The sequence below is a fragment of the Astatotilapia calliptera genome, chromosome 23 (genome assembly GCF_964374335.1).
Source record: "Astatotilapia calliptera chromosome 23, fAstCal68.1, whole genome shotgun sequence".
NCBI classification, from domain to species: domain Eukaryota; kingdom Metazoa; phylum Chordata; class Actinopteri; order Cichliformes; family Cichlidae; genus Astatotilapia; species Astatotilapia calliptera.
In genome coordinates this window covers 35443956-35461714 of record NC_137443.1, presented here as the reverse complement: position 1 = coordinate 35461714, position 17759 = coordinate 35443956, and the positions used below count along the sequence as shown (strand labels likewise).

Below are 17759 nucleotides of genomic sequence, written 5' to 3'. Positions count from 1 at the left end.
AAAACAAGATAAACAAGAAGCTTTTATTCGAGTAATATCAGATGCACCGATATCAGCAGGTAACCCGTATCGGCTGATATTGGCTTTACTGACTGATACCAGGAATATCAGCAGATATTCAGTCGGTCACATGACTCAACCATGGAAAACTTCAAAGTTTTTCTGTTTTTGTTTTTTAAACAAGGAAGCTCTGTTTATGACACAGAACACAGAGGGAAACAGCATCAGTATGACTCGTCAATTTATTTATTTTTTAAAAACAACCACTTTTTTTGCATTTTAAATTTGCTTTTGTTCTCATTCCTTTCCCCCTTCACTGTTTTATAGTTGAATTATTTAGGTTTTCATACTGTAATTAATTGGTGGATAATGCATAAATATCTGTGGCTGTCATTCCTGATATCAGTCAATAGAGCCAATATTAGCCAATGCTAAGTTTCTGCCAGCACATGTTATCTGATATCGTTTTAAGAAAAGCTTCTGGTTTGTCATTAAAGGTTTCAAGCTCTTCATCACACATCCAATGTGACATCATCAGTAAATATTTGCCAGTGACTGATATCAGTCCAGAGTGCCGTTATTGCTGATGCTAATTTTTGGCACCTGTATTATCTTAAATTATTATAATAGAAGATTCCAGTTTGCAATTTCAAACACCTTCCATTGGCTCAGAGCCCCAACTTAACCGACTGAAAAAAAGGGGGGAAAAAAGTTATATTATTTATTATATTTTGAGCCAATTCTAGCTAAGCAGAGCTTCGGTGTTCGGTTCTGAGTGCCCTTATAATGGAAACTGTTGCATAAATTTGATTTGAAGAAAATCTGAGATGACGAAAAAGGACTGGCGCTGTCAAACTGCTACACCAGCGTTAAATTAAGACTTCATTATAACACCCTAAGCTTAAATAATACGGCAAAACTAGTGCTTAGTTCAAGCTCAAGAGAAGTTCATGAAACAATCATCAGGGAATTTTTAAACACACCGCTAGTATTATTTTAATGTTTTTGTTAAATAATTAATGTATTTCATGCTACTTTTAACTACATTATTTTTAACATTAATGTGCCATGAATTCTATTCATTTTATAATAAAACCATATAAAGTAAACAGTGGTGTGTTTTAAAATTCCACGAGTAACTAAAAGGTCTGTCAGTTTGAATCCTTAATTCCTGTTTGTTTCAAGTGAGACAAACAAGGCTGTTGGAGGGGAAATCTGAATATCAAAGTCTCATAATGGGTTTTCACCTCCTACACGGTTTCTATTTTAAAATTCCAAATGTTACTTTATAGTCATGAAGGTTTTGTGATTCAGCTTTAAGCTGTTAACACTGCTGTCACCGCATGGCATCACATAAGCTAGCTTAGAACTGCCAAAGCTATTTTTATGTACATCCTACACTGTTTTGTTGTGCTTTGTGAATAAATGTTAACTCTTAAATTCGCCTCAGGCCAGGTTTGTGTGACACATGAGCTGGTCTGGTGTTTCCGTCACATGATCCAAGAGAAGACAGTGTGAAAAGCTTTGAATCAAAGGAAAATGAAGTGGGGGTGGGGTGGGGTGGGGTGGGGGGGGGGGGGGGCAAAAAGGGCCAGGGATGAGACGTGATCATCAAAGTCGGATTTTTCGGCTCAGCTCTGAAGCAGCTGCTTCAGAGCTGAGCCGTGTTTTACTTTTAATGAAACTGGTAACTCTTTCTCCCTACATCTTTTCCTCCATTCCTTCCCCATCTCCTCTCTTCACTGCAAGGCTCTTTAGTCAGGTCATTCAAGGGGGAGGGAAGGACGTTCACATTGGAATGGAGCGGTGACGGCACGGAGAACCTGGAGGGAATGAATTCCACACATTAGGGGCGAACAGTGACAGTTATTAAACATGAGAACATATCTGATCTGCAACTTCCTGTCTGTAAGTGCATCAGTACCACCTTTAAACTGCACATCCGTTCTGATGACCTTTATCTGGACACTATGTTTCTCACACACTGTACAAACTGGCACTGTCCACTGTCAGGTGGACACTGTAAACATTTCTACACTAAACATGAGTCGTGAAGCTTCAGCATTCACGACCTTGAACAAAGAACCTCAGGGCTCGTGTGACTATGACTTCCGCTGACTAAATTGTGACACTTCCAAAGATAAGAGATGTTGTGACGTTGGCTCTAGATTTCAGCACATGGTGTAAAATGATCACTGAAACTCACTGTGGCGTGGTGCAGTAACCCTGTACTGGTCCCGTGTAGAGCCTGTGCTTTACTCCAAGTTGTCTACACGCTGCAGCTGTTTACTGTTTAGGCGGTGCCAAACATATATGGACCAACCAGTTTGTGGGCTACTCTTACTTGTGTTGTTGTTGGCCCTTGAACCAGCCACAGAGCAGACAGAGGTTCTAACATAACCGGCTGAAGTGAACCCAGGAACACACAGAAGTGTCCACTGTTCAGCACACTTTTCAATCTATCAGCAGGAGCTGTGTGCTGCTGGCTTTTTGGAGAATGGTGCGTTTTTCTGTTTTTAAATGACGATCATCTGTAATTACATCATGAAAGGATTACCATGAATGGGGCTGTGTCTAATTTTAGAACTGACAAAGATCACCTGAGCTGAAGATAATAGCTATGTGCTGCTTTAAGCTGCGTTTAACTTGGAAAGCAACTCTCCTGTCTCGTTCTCTTCCAGGTACAGATCCTCTGTACAGGTGCAGCTGCTCACCAGGCTTTAATTCTGCAAAGTGGCCAGTAGACTGTGTGCACGTTAGCATATGCTACTTCCGGTGCGGAAACTCCTGTGGGGAGCTTTGCTTCCGGTGTCCTATTCGCGCCTTGTTTACGGTCCAAAACAAGTTAAGCAAATGAATGAATCAAGCGGCGATTTACATTTCAATAGATGTCTTGGGCATTTACCCAATATATATGTAAATGATGTTCATCGACTTGTCGATATTTTTTCCCCGTGCCTCAGAGCAAAAGAGAAAAGGGATTCAAATGTTATATTTCTCAGTATCTGTAAACAGCGGTCCCTTGTTTATCGCGGGTGTTATGTTCTAAAAAATAACCTGTGATAGGTGAAATCAAGTAGCCAATTTTATTTTTTGACGATGCAAAACGTTTCGTGGACATCGTGGACATAACGTACTGCACTTCAGAGTCACACTGCTAGCGATCGATGCAGCGATTCTGTACTGTACAGGAGAGACGGCACGGAGGAGATCGTCTGCAGCGATCAGGACACAATGTGATGTAAAAAAAAATAAACAAACATGCAAACTTGCACTAAAAAATCTGCGAAACAGCGAGGTGAAAGGTGAACCGCGTTATAGCGAGGGACCACTGTAATTGTGAAGGTAAGTCACAACATACCCTTCGTAAATACTAATGCATAGAAACCCTTACCAGCAATCGTTCATTTTTTGTGTGGCTTTTTTTCACGGTTTGTTAACATGCTGTGTAGGTGTGGTGTGTACTTGACTAGCTGATATCGACATAACAGGGAAACATCTGGTTTGACTATTCTTCACCTGTAGTTTGAATGCTGAACATTTGCCTGTTTAAATCATAATAACTGTCACTATACAGAGATGTGCTTCTGAATGTGGACGATGTGTCTTCTGCTGCAGTGATGCAGTTCTGCTTGTGTTGAGTGATGTAAACAACTGATTGATCTAAACTCTTTAAACGTCAAAATTGATCATTAGATTTTTTATGACACAACAGTGGTGAGTGTTCCCACCTTCTGCTCTTTGTAACTTAACGCGATCTTTCCGTTTTCGAGTTTTGGACATGATTTTGGAGTATATCTTCGTAGTAGCGATTGACCGCAAAGTAAAGCTACCGGAAATGTACAACCCTACATCTGGTCTCAAACCAGGAAGTTAGCATTTTCTCATGCACAGGGTCTATCAGCAGCAGCGAGGTGCTGAGACACATGTCACGAGTCTTGGCTGGGTTATTCGTTCACTCAGTTCCCACAGCTCCCACAGCTCACAGCCACAGGGGAAAAAAAACTCTGCATGTAGGTCGACCAACAGTTCCGCTGACATGCCATGTCTTTACCACAGCCACCTGTCAGCTCTGCGCCTACCACATTCACGAACGAGACCCTGAAAGACTCTAGTCCTGACTTCATCTCATCAAACCTCCCCAGTTTAAGCTGGAGCTGTAAACCAAACACCTAGAAAACAAATGCAGATCTGAATACTTCACATACTGAAAAACTCTGATCCAGTTGAACACAGCCAGCTCAATACAAAGATTTTGATACCTTTAGTAGAGGAAGAAGAGGCGTGTTCTATGAGATGTGGCCATGTTCTCTGACATATTGCGAACTTTTAGATAGTTCACAAAACCTCTGAAGAACAGCAGGAGACCTGTGGGAGAGAGAATCATGAAGTCACTCTGACACGGAGGCTTTTTGGCTTTTAGGGACGATTACTGACTGCAGCGCACTCACCGAGCAGCAGGAAGATCCACCACAGCCAGTACTGACCGTTGAAGTAGCCAGTGAAGTAGTCTGAGAACTGGACACACACAGGAAGAGAGAGTTTGGCTTTAGTGTTATCAGAAGGAAACAATTGCTGTGTCTAATTTGCTCTTTATACAAAGTGACGCTCTCTCATAAAGTCCATTAAAAAATACAAATCCCACATCGATGAAGCCTGACCAGCAGTCATGTGCTCTCACACTATAGATTAAAAAAAAAAAAAAAAACAGTTATATGAGGACCGGGGATGGTATGAAATCTGCTTACTTTGACTAGTGCATGAATGAAAATATTGCTAAATGTGTTGTGTGGAAAATGACAGCTGTGTATAAACAGGGCAATCTCTGAAAACAGAAATATGACATTTAAAAAAAAAAAAAAAAAAAAAAAAAAGTCAAACCTCAAGGTCACCCTAACACACACACACACACACACACACACACACACACACACACACACGGGTAAGGGCATGAGTGTGCAGACATTAACACAGGATGCAGTTAGCATTGTTTTTAAGTGTGTTTAATGTCCCCCTGTGAGTTCTTCCGCAGCAGCAGCTGCAGTTCTATCAGACGCCCAAATCAGACTCTCTCTCGATATCTCAACCTACAACAATGAGACAGGAAGCACGGGCGTCGCAGGTCCTGAGCTTACTCTGAACAGCTCTCAGGGCTCTGCTGGCCTCTTGGCCACGTCATTCCTGGGGGAGGTTTTTTAATCCCAGTGAGACTTTTGACCTTCACAAATGAAAAGATATAATAATAGCAACAACACTCTGCAAACTTCAAAGACATGTGCAAAGGAAATGAAACATCACAAATACCACCACCAGCTTGAGAGCTTTTCAGCTGCAGCTCCCAACTGATATAATAATGCTCCTTCTACTGCGAGCACAATTAAACTCTCGCCTGTAGACCACATTAGACTTAGTCTTTGTCAACCCAACTGATGAAACTTCCAAACAACAAAGAATATTACAGATTTATGTCAATCTTTCGCGTTTCAAAGCCAGAACACCAGAATGACTGAGGATGCAGATCAGCAGGTCGTCTGCTCAGTAGCACGAGCTGATTGTTTGCCAGAGGCTGGTAATGGTATGAACACTGTATGAGCCTCTGCAGTAGTAGTTGTGCACAGAGGAGCAGAGCGTATGACATTGCCATTTTCCCCCCATTACCTACCAACCTTGTGTTTAACATAAAAGGGCTATGAACTCTGGGTAACACCCTTAGACAAACTATGCGGGAATGGTGATTTGGAGAGAGTGCGTAAAGGACTCAGAGTGTCTGACAGAGAAACCTCATTTAGTTCACGGCTTGGCAGCAGTACGGTCCAAAGCCCTCAAGGTCAAAGTCTTTGGGTCTACGACACTGAGACTCGTCCCCAAAAAGCTAATCCTGTAGCACTGCTCAGAGGTTCACGTGGTTGTATAGGAATTTCTTTTATTTATGTATTGATCACATTATTTTATTGTATAATGCCTTAGCGCCACTAGATTTTAACATGTCTCACACTCATACAGTTAGACAGATGGTGGGGGTCTGGTAAGGAAGTTGGGGGAAGCAGACAAGTCCACAGGAAGAATCTTTTCTCTCTTTGAGGACTCTGGGAGGTAGCAAGGGAGTGTGAACCTTAAGGTGTGAAACAGCTGTGTACTGCCTTTTGTTCCTGGAGAAGGTATTTAACTGAGAGCCATGCTAGGCTCAGTGAGACTCTGCTGACCGTCTGCCCCACGATCATGCAGGCTCTCCACCAAGCTTGGTTTTCTGTTCTTTGTTTGTGATTAAAGAATGTTAGCTACCGCTCACCGCTTGTCTGCAGGCTTTATTTAATGGAAAACATCCACAACATGGTGTAGCTGTAGGAGAATAATATTCAAATGTTCAGTAATGGCTGCATTCTCATTCACTTAGATATAAGTTTTAAAAAAAAACAAACAAACTGCACAGATTCTTTCCAAGATTGCTGTTGAGTTGCTCAACTTTTCGTTAAACCCTGATCCTCGTGTGTAACACTGACCTCCATCGTTCAAACACAACAAACAAACAGTGGAAAAACATACCCTGACAATGAGAATCCACTTGATGAGGGAAAGGCCGAAGCCGCAGATGGCCCCATAGCGCCCCGCAATGGTGTTGGTCAGACAGAACGACAGGCAGAACCCGATCCAGTTGAACAGGAAGGCCACTGAAGGAACATCAGGAAGACTTGTTTTTATTTGGGCATCTAAGTGACTTTCACTTTGAAATCAGCAGTGGATTTTTTAAAAATTATATGTTAAAAATCTAAAAGTAACAACAGTCTCAGTGGATTTGAGCGTCTCTCTAAATGTTTATCCACTGAATTATGAGTGAGACTCGAGGGTTAATTCATCTGTTATCAGGGAGTCACATGCTGTTTTACGAGTGTGTTGCAATCTGGGCAAAGCAAACAGAGCTGCTACCAGGTCTCTTTACTTTGCACATAAATAAGCAAACAAAAGAAAACACGAGACTCACTAAAAAAGGCCAACATGAAGATCCCGTCGTTACCCACTCTGAGCTGATCGGCGTCACTGAAGTCGTCTCTGGGAGGGAAGTCATCATCCTTACACGGACACACACAGACATACAAATGTTATATTATTTTAAAAGTCATAATGTATTTTGGAATTAGTAAGTCACCTTAACAATAACCTTTAAAGTGCTGATATAACGTGCTCAGAGCATAAATTCAAGTTAACTGAAATGCAGTTTTACTTGTTCTGAATGGGAAGACTCAGAGCTGGTAGAAATAAAGCCTTTCAGCATTTACTTTGGTCCGGAGTGTCACAAGCGTGGGGTAGTCAAGACAAAAATTTTCTGGCATGCTTTGAGGTAGGGGTGGGCGATATAAACGATATACGATAGAAACGATATAAATTTGGCCAACGATAGAGATTTTGACTATACCGCTCTATCGTGACAGTGCATGTTGATGATGTCATCAAGCTGCGCCTGTTTTGGTCGAAAGCATCGCAGCAGCTAAAACCATTATCATCTGCAAATTATGCCGACAGTCATAGCAAAGAGATGAAGCACTTGTGAAATATGGGGAAAGCCAAAAACTGCGCTTCCTCCACTTCCGTAACGTTGATTCATTAATGTTGAATTCTCTCGCAGCTGTTCTATTCCCATGTTGTTGCACTATATTAATAACCAACCTCATATTGTGGATGAATAATCTCAGTTGTTCTCCTGACTGAAGTTTGGCCCGTGTATAGCATCTTGCTATGCGACTGCATTTGTCCCTGACCACCAGAATCCCTCACGTTAACTTTTAATAAGTGGGAAAAAAGTTGGGGTTCATCCTCCAGCTTCACTGTGCTAATGTTATGCTAACATACATGGTACAACATTATATACCAGGTAGTCCAACTTCAGTAACCCTGCAAACGCCACTGCTGTTTAGTTTTCTGTCTTCATTTATGTCGGAAGTGGAAGCAGAGCTGTACGTTTTAATTTGTTTCAAAATCTCTCAGTCAGAACATGGTATGTCATGTTTTTAACTCTTTAACTCTCAGTGTTCGTTTGACTTTGGGACCTGAAGAAGACGGCGCTTTGGACCCAGATTACGCCGCGAAGCTCCTCACTACGGCAGCCGTAATGCTCTGACAATCCATCAAGCAGTGCGGCTTACCAAAGTTGTACTAAAACATTTTTTAACAGATTTCTGCACGCAGAAATCAGTTCGAAGTCAGTAAGCACAACCAGAATTCATACATAAGGCGCACTCTCGATTTTTGAGAAAATTAAAGGATTTTAAGTGTGCCTTATAGTGTGGAAAATACGTTATACAGAAGAAAAGAATATATCACGATATATATCGTTACCGCACGTGCTTCAGATTATATCACGATATGAATTTTAGGCCATATCGCCCAGCCCTACTTTGAGGTGAACCACACCCAGACCAAAGACCAGTAACCACAAGAATGTTTCAGTGGAAGAACTTTAACCCAAGAATAATAAGAGGGGATCTGAGAGGGCGACCGTGTGTGAGCAGGGCTCCTTACCCGTGGCATCACCTCCACTGCTGAGGCAGCCATGGCAGCTGCTTTGGCCTTCTCTGCTTCATCGTATGTGGGCAATGAGGTGGCAACGCTGTAGGGTGGCGGCACAGGGAAGTCACCTCGGAAACTAGTCTCTGTTGAGAGAGAGGAGGAAAAAAGTAAGAAAAGGACAGAAAGCACGCAGGATCAAAGCGGAGCTGTGCACTTCCTATAACGCTCTGAGACCGTCCTGGAAACTAAAGTGACTCAAAGCTACAAACACTCCAAATAGTCACCACAGAGCTGCAATCAGACCAAACTCTGTGTGCAATTAAAGTCAAATTAGTACCAGGTGGTGCTGCAGCATTTGCTCCCAAGTCGATGGAAGCGTATGGAGGTGGTGCCGTGTCCACTGCCTCCCCCTGAGTCCTCACGCCCGACGCTTCCCCTGCCGCGGGGACTGGGGTCGGGCTCACCTGAGTCTGACTCTGGTCCTGGCCGGATGTGCCGGGCTGGGCTGTGGCAGAAGTGCACGGCTGTGGCTCGCTGGCGCCGGCCTCCGAAGAGTCGTCCTCATTGTGCAACTGAATATAACAAGAAGCAGATCATCAGCCAAAACCAATGCTGCTGCTCAAGGGGAATGCACACATGCACACACTCTCGTCCTACATCTCTGAAAGACTTGAGAAGAAAGCACCAGAGTGTTGGCAGTTTCAAAGTTTGAAAACTCCAATTCTTCTGACTGCATAAAAACAGCTGCCAGTCGACTGAAATAACAAACCAGAAAGCAAAAGATTTCAATATTTTCATTCATGTATATGTATGTGTATATATATATATGAATCAAAAAAATATATATAAATCAAACTCTGGTTTCGCTCTCAAAGGGAGGCCCAAAGTTGGGAAGCTATGGCCAGTCTAAACAAAAAACACGCACCTATAGCAATGTACGGACAAGTTAGTTGTTGTATCAGTCAGGTAAACATAAACAAACAATCTGAACATGTATGTTTCAGTCTCATTTTGAGTGCTTTAGGTTGTTTTCAAATATAAGCGTCTGACAGAAGAAGTTGTCAGTGTAACACCAGAGTACTTGTAGAAAAATCAAAGCTCAGCGAGCTGTGAAACAACAGGGGTAAACAAAGTGTAAAAATGACATGTTTTTTGGATTCCGTCTCACTAATAAAGGTGAGGCGGTATGGACTATTTGCTGAAAAGTTGTGGCTAAAGGGGGCAACACTTCAAAGTGGAATTTTTTTTTTACTTTTTGGTGACCTCAAAAAAGCAGCAAATGCCAGTCCTCCAGAGAAAATGTATGGAGTCAGGATGTTAAATCCGTGCATAGCTACTAGGGCTGAACGATATATCGCATTTGCGATAATATCGCGACATGATCAAGTGCAATTTTCTAACCGCAAAGGCTGCGATTATACTCTGGACATGTCCAAATTCATGGGCTGCATCCTCCTGAGGCCGCATTTGTAGACCGATTACGTCACAGCGACGCGCCGAAGGCTGTCCAAATTACTACCATATCCCAGAATTCATAGCGCGGCCCAGCCAAACTCCAGTTTCCAGCAATGGCGGCCGCTACTAAGTTTTAAAATTACTCATACTAATCTTTCTGGGTCACAAAATAAACTTTTAACATATTTTCAGGCGAGAAAGTAGTTGTGTAAACATCAAATATCTGCTCGGTTTATCAAGATATCCCATATTTGCAAAAGTGCTTCGACGTTTTCAGAGGCGTCTGCTACCCACCAGCTCGACAGCTAGCCGGGAGCTCGAGGGTTACTGATGCGGCCGAGAACGGCACAACTCCCGGCACATCATTTTCAGATCACCGCGGAGTTTCGCTGCTCGGGTTAAACGTAATATATAAGTCACTTAGACAACCTAAAAATGTTATCGTTGGGCTTTTTTCAGTGTTTTGTTTGTTCGTGAGTAAATCGGTTTGGCTGAGATTAAAGTTATTAGATTAGATAAAATAAAACTTTATTAATCCCCCGGGTGGGTTCCTCCTTGGTTTTCACACAGCTGACTAAACGTCAAACAGAAAACTTATTAAACAGAAGTATGAGACAGTCGAGAATTTACACCAGTGTCTGGTTATATTTTAGATAGCAAGAAGCAGACGGCCGAGTTTATTAAACTCCACCGAGACAGCGGTGACGCTAATCAGAACTAGCCTTCTGATTGGCTAGACCGTCCAATTTCACGCCTTTAAATTTTAAAGGCGTGTTTGTGTGTGTGTTTATACAATTGCTATTATGTTTGCACTTTATGTGTAATGTTACTGACTGCAGAGATCAGTAAGATGTGTGTATTTTTTATTTATTAGTTTTATTTATTTAATATTATTTTTTAATTGAATGACTGTCTAGTAGTTCACAGATGTCGAAAAACTGAGTGTGGTAAAGCCACTGATTTTTTTTATGTATATTTCTGCAATCTGCACATTGTACTGACTTTCATTTTAATGTTTACACCAGGGTTCCTTGTCAGCACTTTATGCTCAGATGTTTGTAAGCTAAAAATAAACTATTGTGTATGTTCAAATATACTGTTGTGATTGAAGAAGTTAAATAAAAATGTCAGTCATCAATTCATGCATCACCTCATGTCATCATAACAGAGGTCTGTCTTCCAGGAAAGAACAGTTTAAAATTAATGTAATATAGTATTGGCCATACTATATGATGTATTGCTTGTCTTTGTTTAATAATACAGAAGACAAAGACCTTAAAAAATAATCGCATATCGCATCGCAATCGCAATATTGGGGCAAAAAAAAAAATCGCAATTAGATTATTTTCCATAATCGTTCAGCCCTAATAGCTACTAGTTTTCTAACTAAAATGAAAATTTAGAGTAATCAACTAGTGTAAAAGTAAGAAAACACCCAGAGTGTGTGGCTAACATTAGCTCTGATAGCACTACAAATTTAATATTGGGCACATGTGAGTTAGTTCTGACACTGCATACATACAAACAATCCAAAAACAGCTATACTATGCTAACTGTATGTTCCATCTTGCTTACCACTTCACATTTATGTCTGTTAGCACTGGGAAGCATTGCCAGGGCACCCACACCACTGCTTCGGAACATGATGGGTGCTGACATTAATAATTAGTTATGCCTTTAGCCCTTTCAAAAACACAGATAAAGTTAAATACTGTATTACCCCAGTGAAAGGTGATTACCACTCTATAGGAGACTTTCTTAGTGGTGGCAGGTTCCATTATTCTTGCTTAGTTCTAATTCCTTAGCTAAGCATTACAGACTAATCCTTGGTCTTTACCCTTTGGCATCTGTCAGAGCTGTACTCAATGAAAGCTAACACAATCTGAACCCTAAAGAAATGAACTGCTACAGTATGTAGAAGCTTAAGAAATGTTCAATTACAGTGATATCCTTAGCCTGCATGTAAGGAGGAGTAAAATGAGTAAGAGCAGTACGGTTTGCCCTAAACAGAATGTTTGACACAGCAAGCACAGATACATAAAGCCACATCAATATGTCAACAGAGGAAGGTTTCTGGAAAAGTGATCGACATGTAATAAGTTAATGACAGACCACGCAACATCTGAGAGGGTCATCTACAAGCCTAAGCAGATTTTTTTTGTCAGGTCTTAGAGCCAAACACTTTCTGAAATTACAGATGATGGTTACAGTATAACCGAGAGGGAATCACCTCCGCCCCTCTGTTCCAAAAGGGCATCCATTAGAAAGTTCAATCTAGTCAGCTCCTGGCCAAAGGCATAAGATTGTAGTTTTAGAATTAAGTAAACTACATGTAACTTTAAGGACAGTGCTACGTGACCCAGGATTGGCAGGATAACCTGACAGACTCATTGTGCGTCAGAATGCTGATAACCCAAAGAATAACAAAAGCTGTCTCAAGGTGGTTAAGCAAGTTTAGCTTGTTTAAAGTCCAAGAACAAATTCCCCAAGAGCACAGTAAAGTGCCTGTAATCAAAGAGGCAGAACCACAGGAAAAACACTGATCTAAGTTGAGCTGACAACTTTCACAATAATCCTCAGTTCTTGATTTTCATCATCAATATAATTATTGTAATAGCAATAGTTTGGGTGGATCACTATACCGCTGTTCTACAGGACCGTGTTTATATTAAAAACAGCAGAGCAATCGAAGGATCCAATATATTTCCACTGGTCACTTTGCACGTCAGTGGTGACGTCACCACAGTTCTGTATCTTTTATACCAGCGATAATATAAGAGAAGTGAAAACCAAGAAGTGAAGAAATTGCAGGCTTTTTTTTTTAAAGATTTTCCTCAGAAAGACAAACTTGCAACATTTCTCTGTATATGCTTCTGTACTGATAGATCATTTAAATGGTGGTAAAAATCACCACAATGGTCAACTCGTGTCTTCAACCTGCAAACAAACTCAAGAAGCACATCACCCGCCTGAAACAACACCATGCACCAGCAGATTTAATGATAGTTTTGTTGTATGGTGCCATTCACTAGGGTGAGAGCCCAAAACTCCCATGGCCCACTAATGTTTAGGTCCAATCCTCTTGTTGAACCTTCATAATGTGTAAATGGAACTGCAATTTGCCAAAAGTCAGTTGGAACCTCATTTGTCACATATGAATATTAGGTGGGACAGCCATGCAAAAAACAAAGAAAGCAACTTAAATTGAACTCAACATACAAAAGTATGATGTTGAAGACTAAGCTTACAAAAAGTACAATTATTGATGAGATTATGATCTGTGTGATTGACACAATCAATGAATTTAATTTTAAATGATCACAATCGTCAGTAAACAGTTACAGTGATACCTTTAGTTGGGTGAATTGGTATGCTGTTCTGCTGACTTGTGTTGATCTAATAGGCAATAGAACACGCTTGCCTCTAATGTTTGAGCCAGATACATTCACCAAGTTTACAGTTAGCAAGAGCAGATTGATTTGATGTCACTGCAAAGCTTGAGGCAGTTTGGGTTTGACATTCAGCTTCATTACATGTCGGATTTATCAATTAGAAATATTGACTAAGCATGTGCCGATATCAGATTTTTACTTTAGGATTGAAAAGGTTTAAAAAAAAAAAATTACAAACGCAGCATGTCATGATTTTCACTTCATGATTATTGTACTGAAAAAAAAAAATCCTGATTAACAAAATGATTGCTTTATATGTAAAAAGTTGGAAGAAAAAAAAAAAGGCGGCAAACTTCAGTTGCATAGCTTGAAGCTATGCAAGTTTTCATTTGAAACTCATTTTGACTCTGCGTCAGCAGGACTGAATTCCACAATTCTGATAATCTGCTTAAAATGATGTTTTTGAAAGGCGAATCTACCATTTGAAACCTTTTCCATGAAGTAATGGTGGTTTTCGAACAGTGGTAAAACACCGCGACAAACAGGGGAAACACCCTTTGTGATAAGTAATGATATCACGCAAGTTGAAAAGCCAGAGGTGACTAACAAACCTAAATAGCTTCTTTAATAAGCACAGTCACAGTGAAATCTGTTGGTTTACCACACCGATAGACTTCTAAAAAACTAAGATCTTGGCCGTCCCAACCGACTTTTGAACCTCCACCAGCGCTGGGTCAGCAAACAAGGCAGGGAAGTGAATGAGCGGCCGACGACTGGCTCAGAATCAAGGACAAAGCATAACTGCACCCCCACGCAAGCACAGGGGATTACATAAGATCTTAACAACATAGCCACAAGCCTCCTCATGTGTCCAAATACACCCGAACCTCACAGCAGCAGTGCCCCATACCTGTAGTATTATTTAGAAAGGAAACAGAGCAAGAGATGACAGTGTAGGCATACTGTGATGAACACTGGGTTTTTATTAGTATATTTTTTGTTTGCTTTCACAAACCACAATATCAGATAACTTATCCGTTTGGCCACATCCAAGCCATCCTTGAGAATCCACTGTATTGTGCTGGAGTTTCAAAAAAAACCAAAAAAAAGAACTTGGTGTGAATCGCTGCTTTGTTCAGGGCTGAAAAGTTAAAAAGGACATTGCTGATTTGCCTTGGCTCATACCGAATATGCTGTGGGATTATCAGCCATAATACCAGAATACAAGGCACAAAGCATACTTTATGTCCCAAGGTTCATAGCTGACTCCAAAGTTTTACCAACACTGCTGTTACAATACATTAACAGAAGGAACAAACTCCACATGCTTAGGCCAGTTCAACCAAAGAAGCCATACTCTGAGGCTGGCATCCATTAATGTTTTTGACTAACAGTAGTAGCATTAGCTTTTCCCTGCATTACTATAGAATTTTATGATTCTGCGAAGACATAATATAAGTCATATTTCTGAACAATTAGTTCGTTAACACTTATTTGTCACCGTCATTCCTTTCTCTTGATTCGTACCAGCCCTTTAAGCTGCGGTTTAAGCCGGAAATACAGCTTTAAAAAAATACAACCAGAGGGAAAAAAGGCCCTCTTACCACATTTAATATGAGCCAGCTACTAAATCCCTATGCTAACCACTTAACTTAGAGCTAAGCTTCTCAGAATTTATGCTGCCAAAAACCGTGTAACTACACCTGATTGATTGATTGATTGGTAATTTATTTCAACATGTGAACAATATACAAGTACATTTAGAAAAGAAATGAGAGAAAAAAAATATACTATACAAATTACATACAAAAAAACAATCTGATTAATTTACATGTTTTAATGTACACATGTAACGACAAGTTAGAGTGTATTTTATGTGTGTAGCGCTATTAAAAGCATTTTCACTTAAACGGCCTTCGTGACTACTCTTGGCTGGCCAGCTAACGGAGGTGGCTAATCAAAGGCTGGGTACCATAGCAAAACCAATTTAGGGGAAAAACACAACACTTGTGAAAGTTTGATTTTTTTACGGCTTTTGTCTGTCCCACATAACGCATTTTAAATAGTCAATACAAACAATAAGCATTAATTTTTTTGGCAAGGGCCTGGTGCCTGTGACGAGTGGCAAGCCGAGCTATCAAACGGTGTTTTGATCAGCTTCCACTCACCACTTGGTATCGGCTCGCTGGGTCCATCTTCGACTAGGTTCAGCTGGCTAAACGAGCCAGCCGGTGAGAACTATCAAAAAAAAATAAGACTTGGGTTTACTCCGATGTGTGAGTCACGGGCAAGAGATGTTGATTCCAGACACAACGCTGAAGAACCGGATTCTGAGCGATGAAAGAAATGGCTACAACCTACAATGCATTCACAGAAAAATACCGTTCTGTGTAAAAACCTTCACCCACTTTCAAGCTAGTCTAAAGATGTCACACTTCCGGTTAAATATTTCAAACTAAAATGTATATAATCTGTATTGCGCATTAATGTTATTATTACTATTATCGTTGTTGTATTCATTAATGCATATGTGATCTTCTACTTATCTAATTTACCTTACGTTTACACCTAAGCTTTAAGAGTTATTATTATTACTATTTTTGATAACAACCATATATTAGCATTATATTTTCATTGTAAGTATAAAAAAGGTACAATTAATATAATATCAATATCTAATGCACTTGGCTTCTATCCGCGCTTGCTTTCAGCTGAATTGTTAGGCAGTTAATCTGTTAGAAATTCCTGGGAATGTGATATGTTACTGTCTTTTAATATTATTCAGTTCATAACGTTTTAAGATGGCTGTTCTACTGTCTGTTTTACTTTTTCTGTACCATTTCAGATGGCCGTCAACGCTCGCTAGACGCTTTATTTTGAAGGCGACTACCTCTTGTTCCAATTGTCGTTCGACCAATTGACTCCTTCCTCGGTAGCTTGATCTCAGATTTCCAAGGATTGAGAAAGGGTGATGACGCAAATACAAAAATAAATAAATAAATTTGACGAGAGAAACCACTAGGTGGAGCCAAATTCCTCTTTTATCTCTGAACCACAACGACCCATTTCCATCCATAAAAAACACCAAAACTTTAACACCATCCTGTTGCATGACTAAAAGCAAGGTGAACATAAAATAAGATCGTTATTCATTTTCACCAAAAACCCTGGAAACCTTATTGCTGCAGTTTAAGAAGTGAGACCCCTCCTTGTTTAACACAAATAAGCAGGCCCTGAGCTATCAAACACCCTTATCAATAATATAGATATCATCTCTGGTATTGGTATTGCATCGACACTGGAGCAATAGGAGCGATACTTTGTTTCAATCCTCTACGTTTAATACACTGAATTCTGTTAAATAAATTGTTGTTATTGGTGAGTCATCTCATCAATCATGACACACTGGTCTCCCTTACATAGACTACATAAATATCGGTATTGGTATTGGCATTACTGACTCTGTACTTTTGGATCGATACCAAAATTTGCAGTACTGCAAAACACTATCAAACACACGCAGAGAGCAACCTCAGATAGATTTGACCCTCTTTGCTCCAGGCTGGGAGTGCATTTAGACAGCTCACTGTCTAAAAGAAACATTCCTCTATCCCCACCATCAAAAATCATGTTAAAATATATGTGTGTGGATATGAGCAGAGGGGAGGCGGGGTAAACTCTTTACGTCCGTTCTCAAGTTTACTCCGTCATGTGGTCTCGCCTCCCCAGCTAATCCTGGATCAGCATTGGATTGGATCAGTGCATAACAGGCTCTGGTTGATACTTCTATCAATGCAAGTGCTGGAGTTTCAAGGATAAAGCACAAACAGCTTCAGATACTGTTGCAGGGTGACTTAAAAGCAGTAGCTTGGTCTCTCGTAGAAGCCTAACAGACCAGAAGGCATCATTAAAACAGAGCACTGAGGACAATTTGAGTCCAAATCCTCTTTTGATGCATTGTTAATAGATTTTTTTTCCCCTCTCCAAACTGCTGTACGTGCATTTTCCCTCCACACGTATCATTTTTAACCAAAGTGACTGGCTCTGCTGCACTTAACTACACATCACTACATCTGCCCTGATCTGTTGCATTATTACATCATTGCTGGATTTGCCAAAATAAAAAAGCAAAAAAAGGTTAAACAGAGCGAACAAAGAAGGCATGGAGGGGTATTGATGAAAGGCTCTTCTTGAATTGAATATTAATCCCATTCACTAAGAAGAGGGATTATTGTAGTACATGTATCAGTTAAGTGACTCATGCTGAGAGAGAAAGAGGATGGAGGGAGTGGGAGAGGTTGGAGAAACTTGTGAAAAAGGAAAAAAAAAAAGGAGGGGTGGTGTAGAAGCATCATAGAGGTTTGGGCCCCGTGCAAGGCGATTAGCAGCGTTAAGGATGGAACTTGCAGC

The 17759-nt window shown here is 40.6% G+C and overlaps 2 protein-coding genes across 2 annotated transcripts in view; one reads left to right on the top strand and one right to left on the bottom strand.

Moving 5' to 3' along the window:
- LOC145424226 (uncharacterized) overlaps nucleotides 1-17759 on the top strand; it is a 474743-nt gene that overhangs the window by 276053 nt on the left and 180931 nt on the right. The gene's annotated exons all lie outside the window — the stretch shown is intronic.
- Nucleotides 5-15741, bottom strand: ndfip2 (Nedd4 family interacting protein 2). Its single transcript, XM_026158607.2, has 8 exons — nucleotides 15518-15741; nucleotides 8840-9074; nucleotides 8515-8645; nucleotides 6980-7067; nucleotides 6544-6668; nucleotides 4452-4518; nucleotides 4263-4368; nucleotides 5-1823 (listed from the first exon to the last, which is right to left on the bottom strand). Exons 1-7 carry the CDS (start codon nucleotides 15542-15544, stop codon nucleotides 4265-4267), a joined length of 777 nt encoding a protein of 258 aa, XP_026014392.1. The 5' UTR covers nucleotides 15545-15741; the 3' UTR covers nucleotides 5-1823; nucleotides 4263-4264.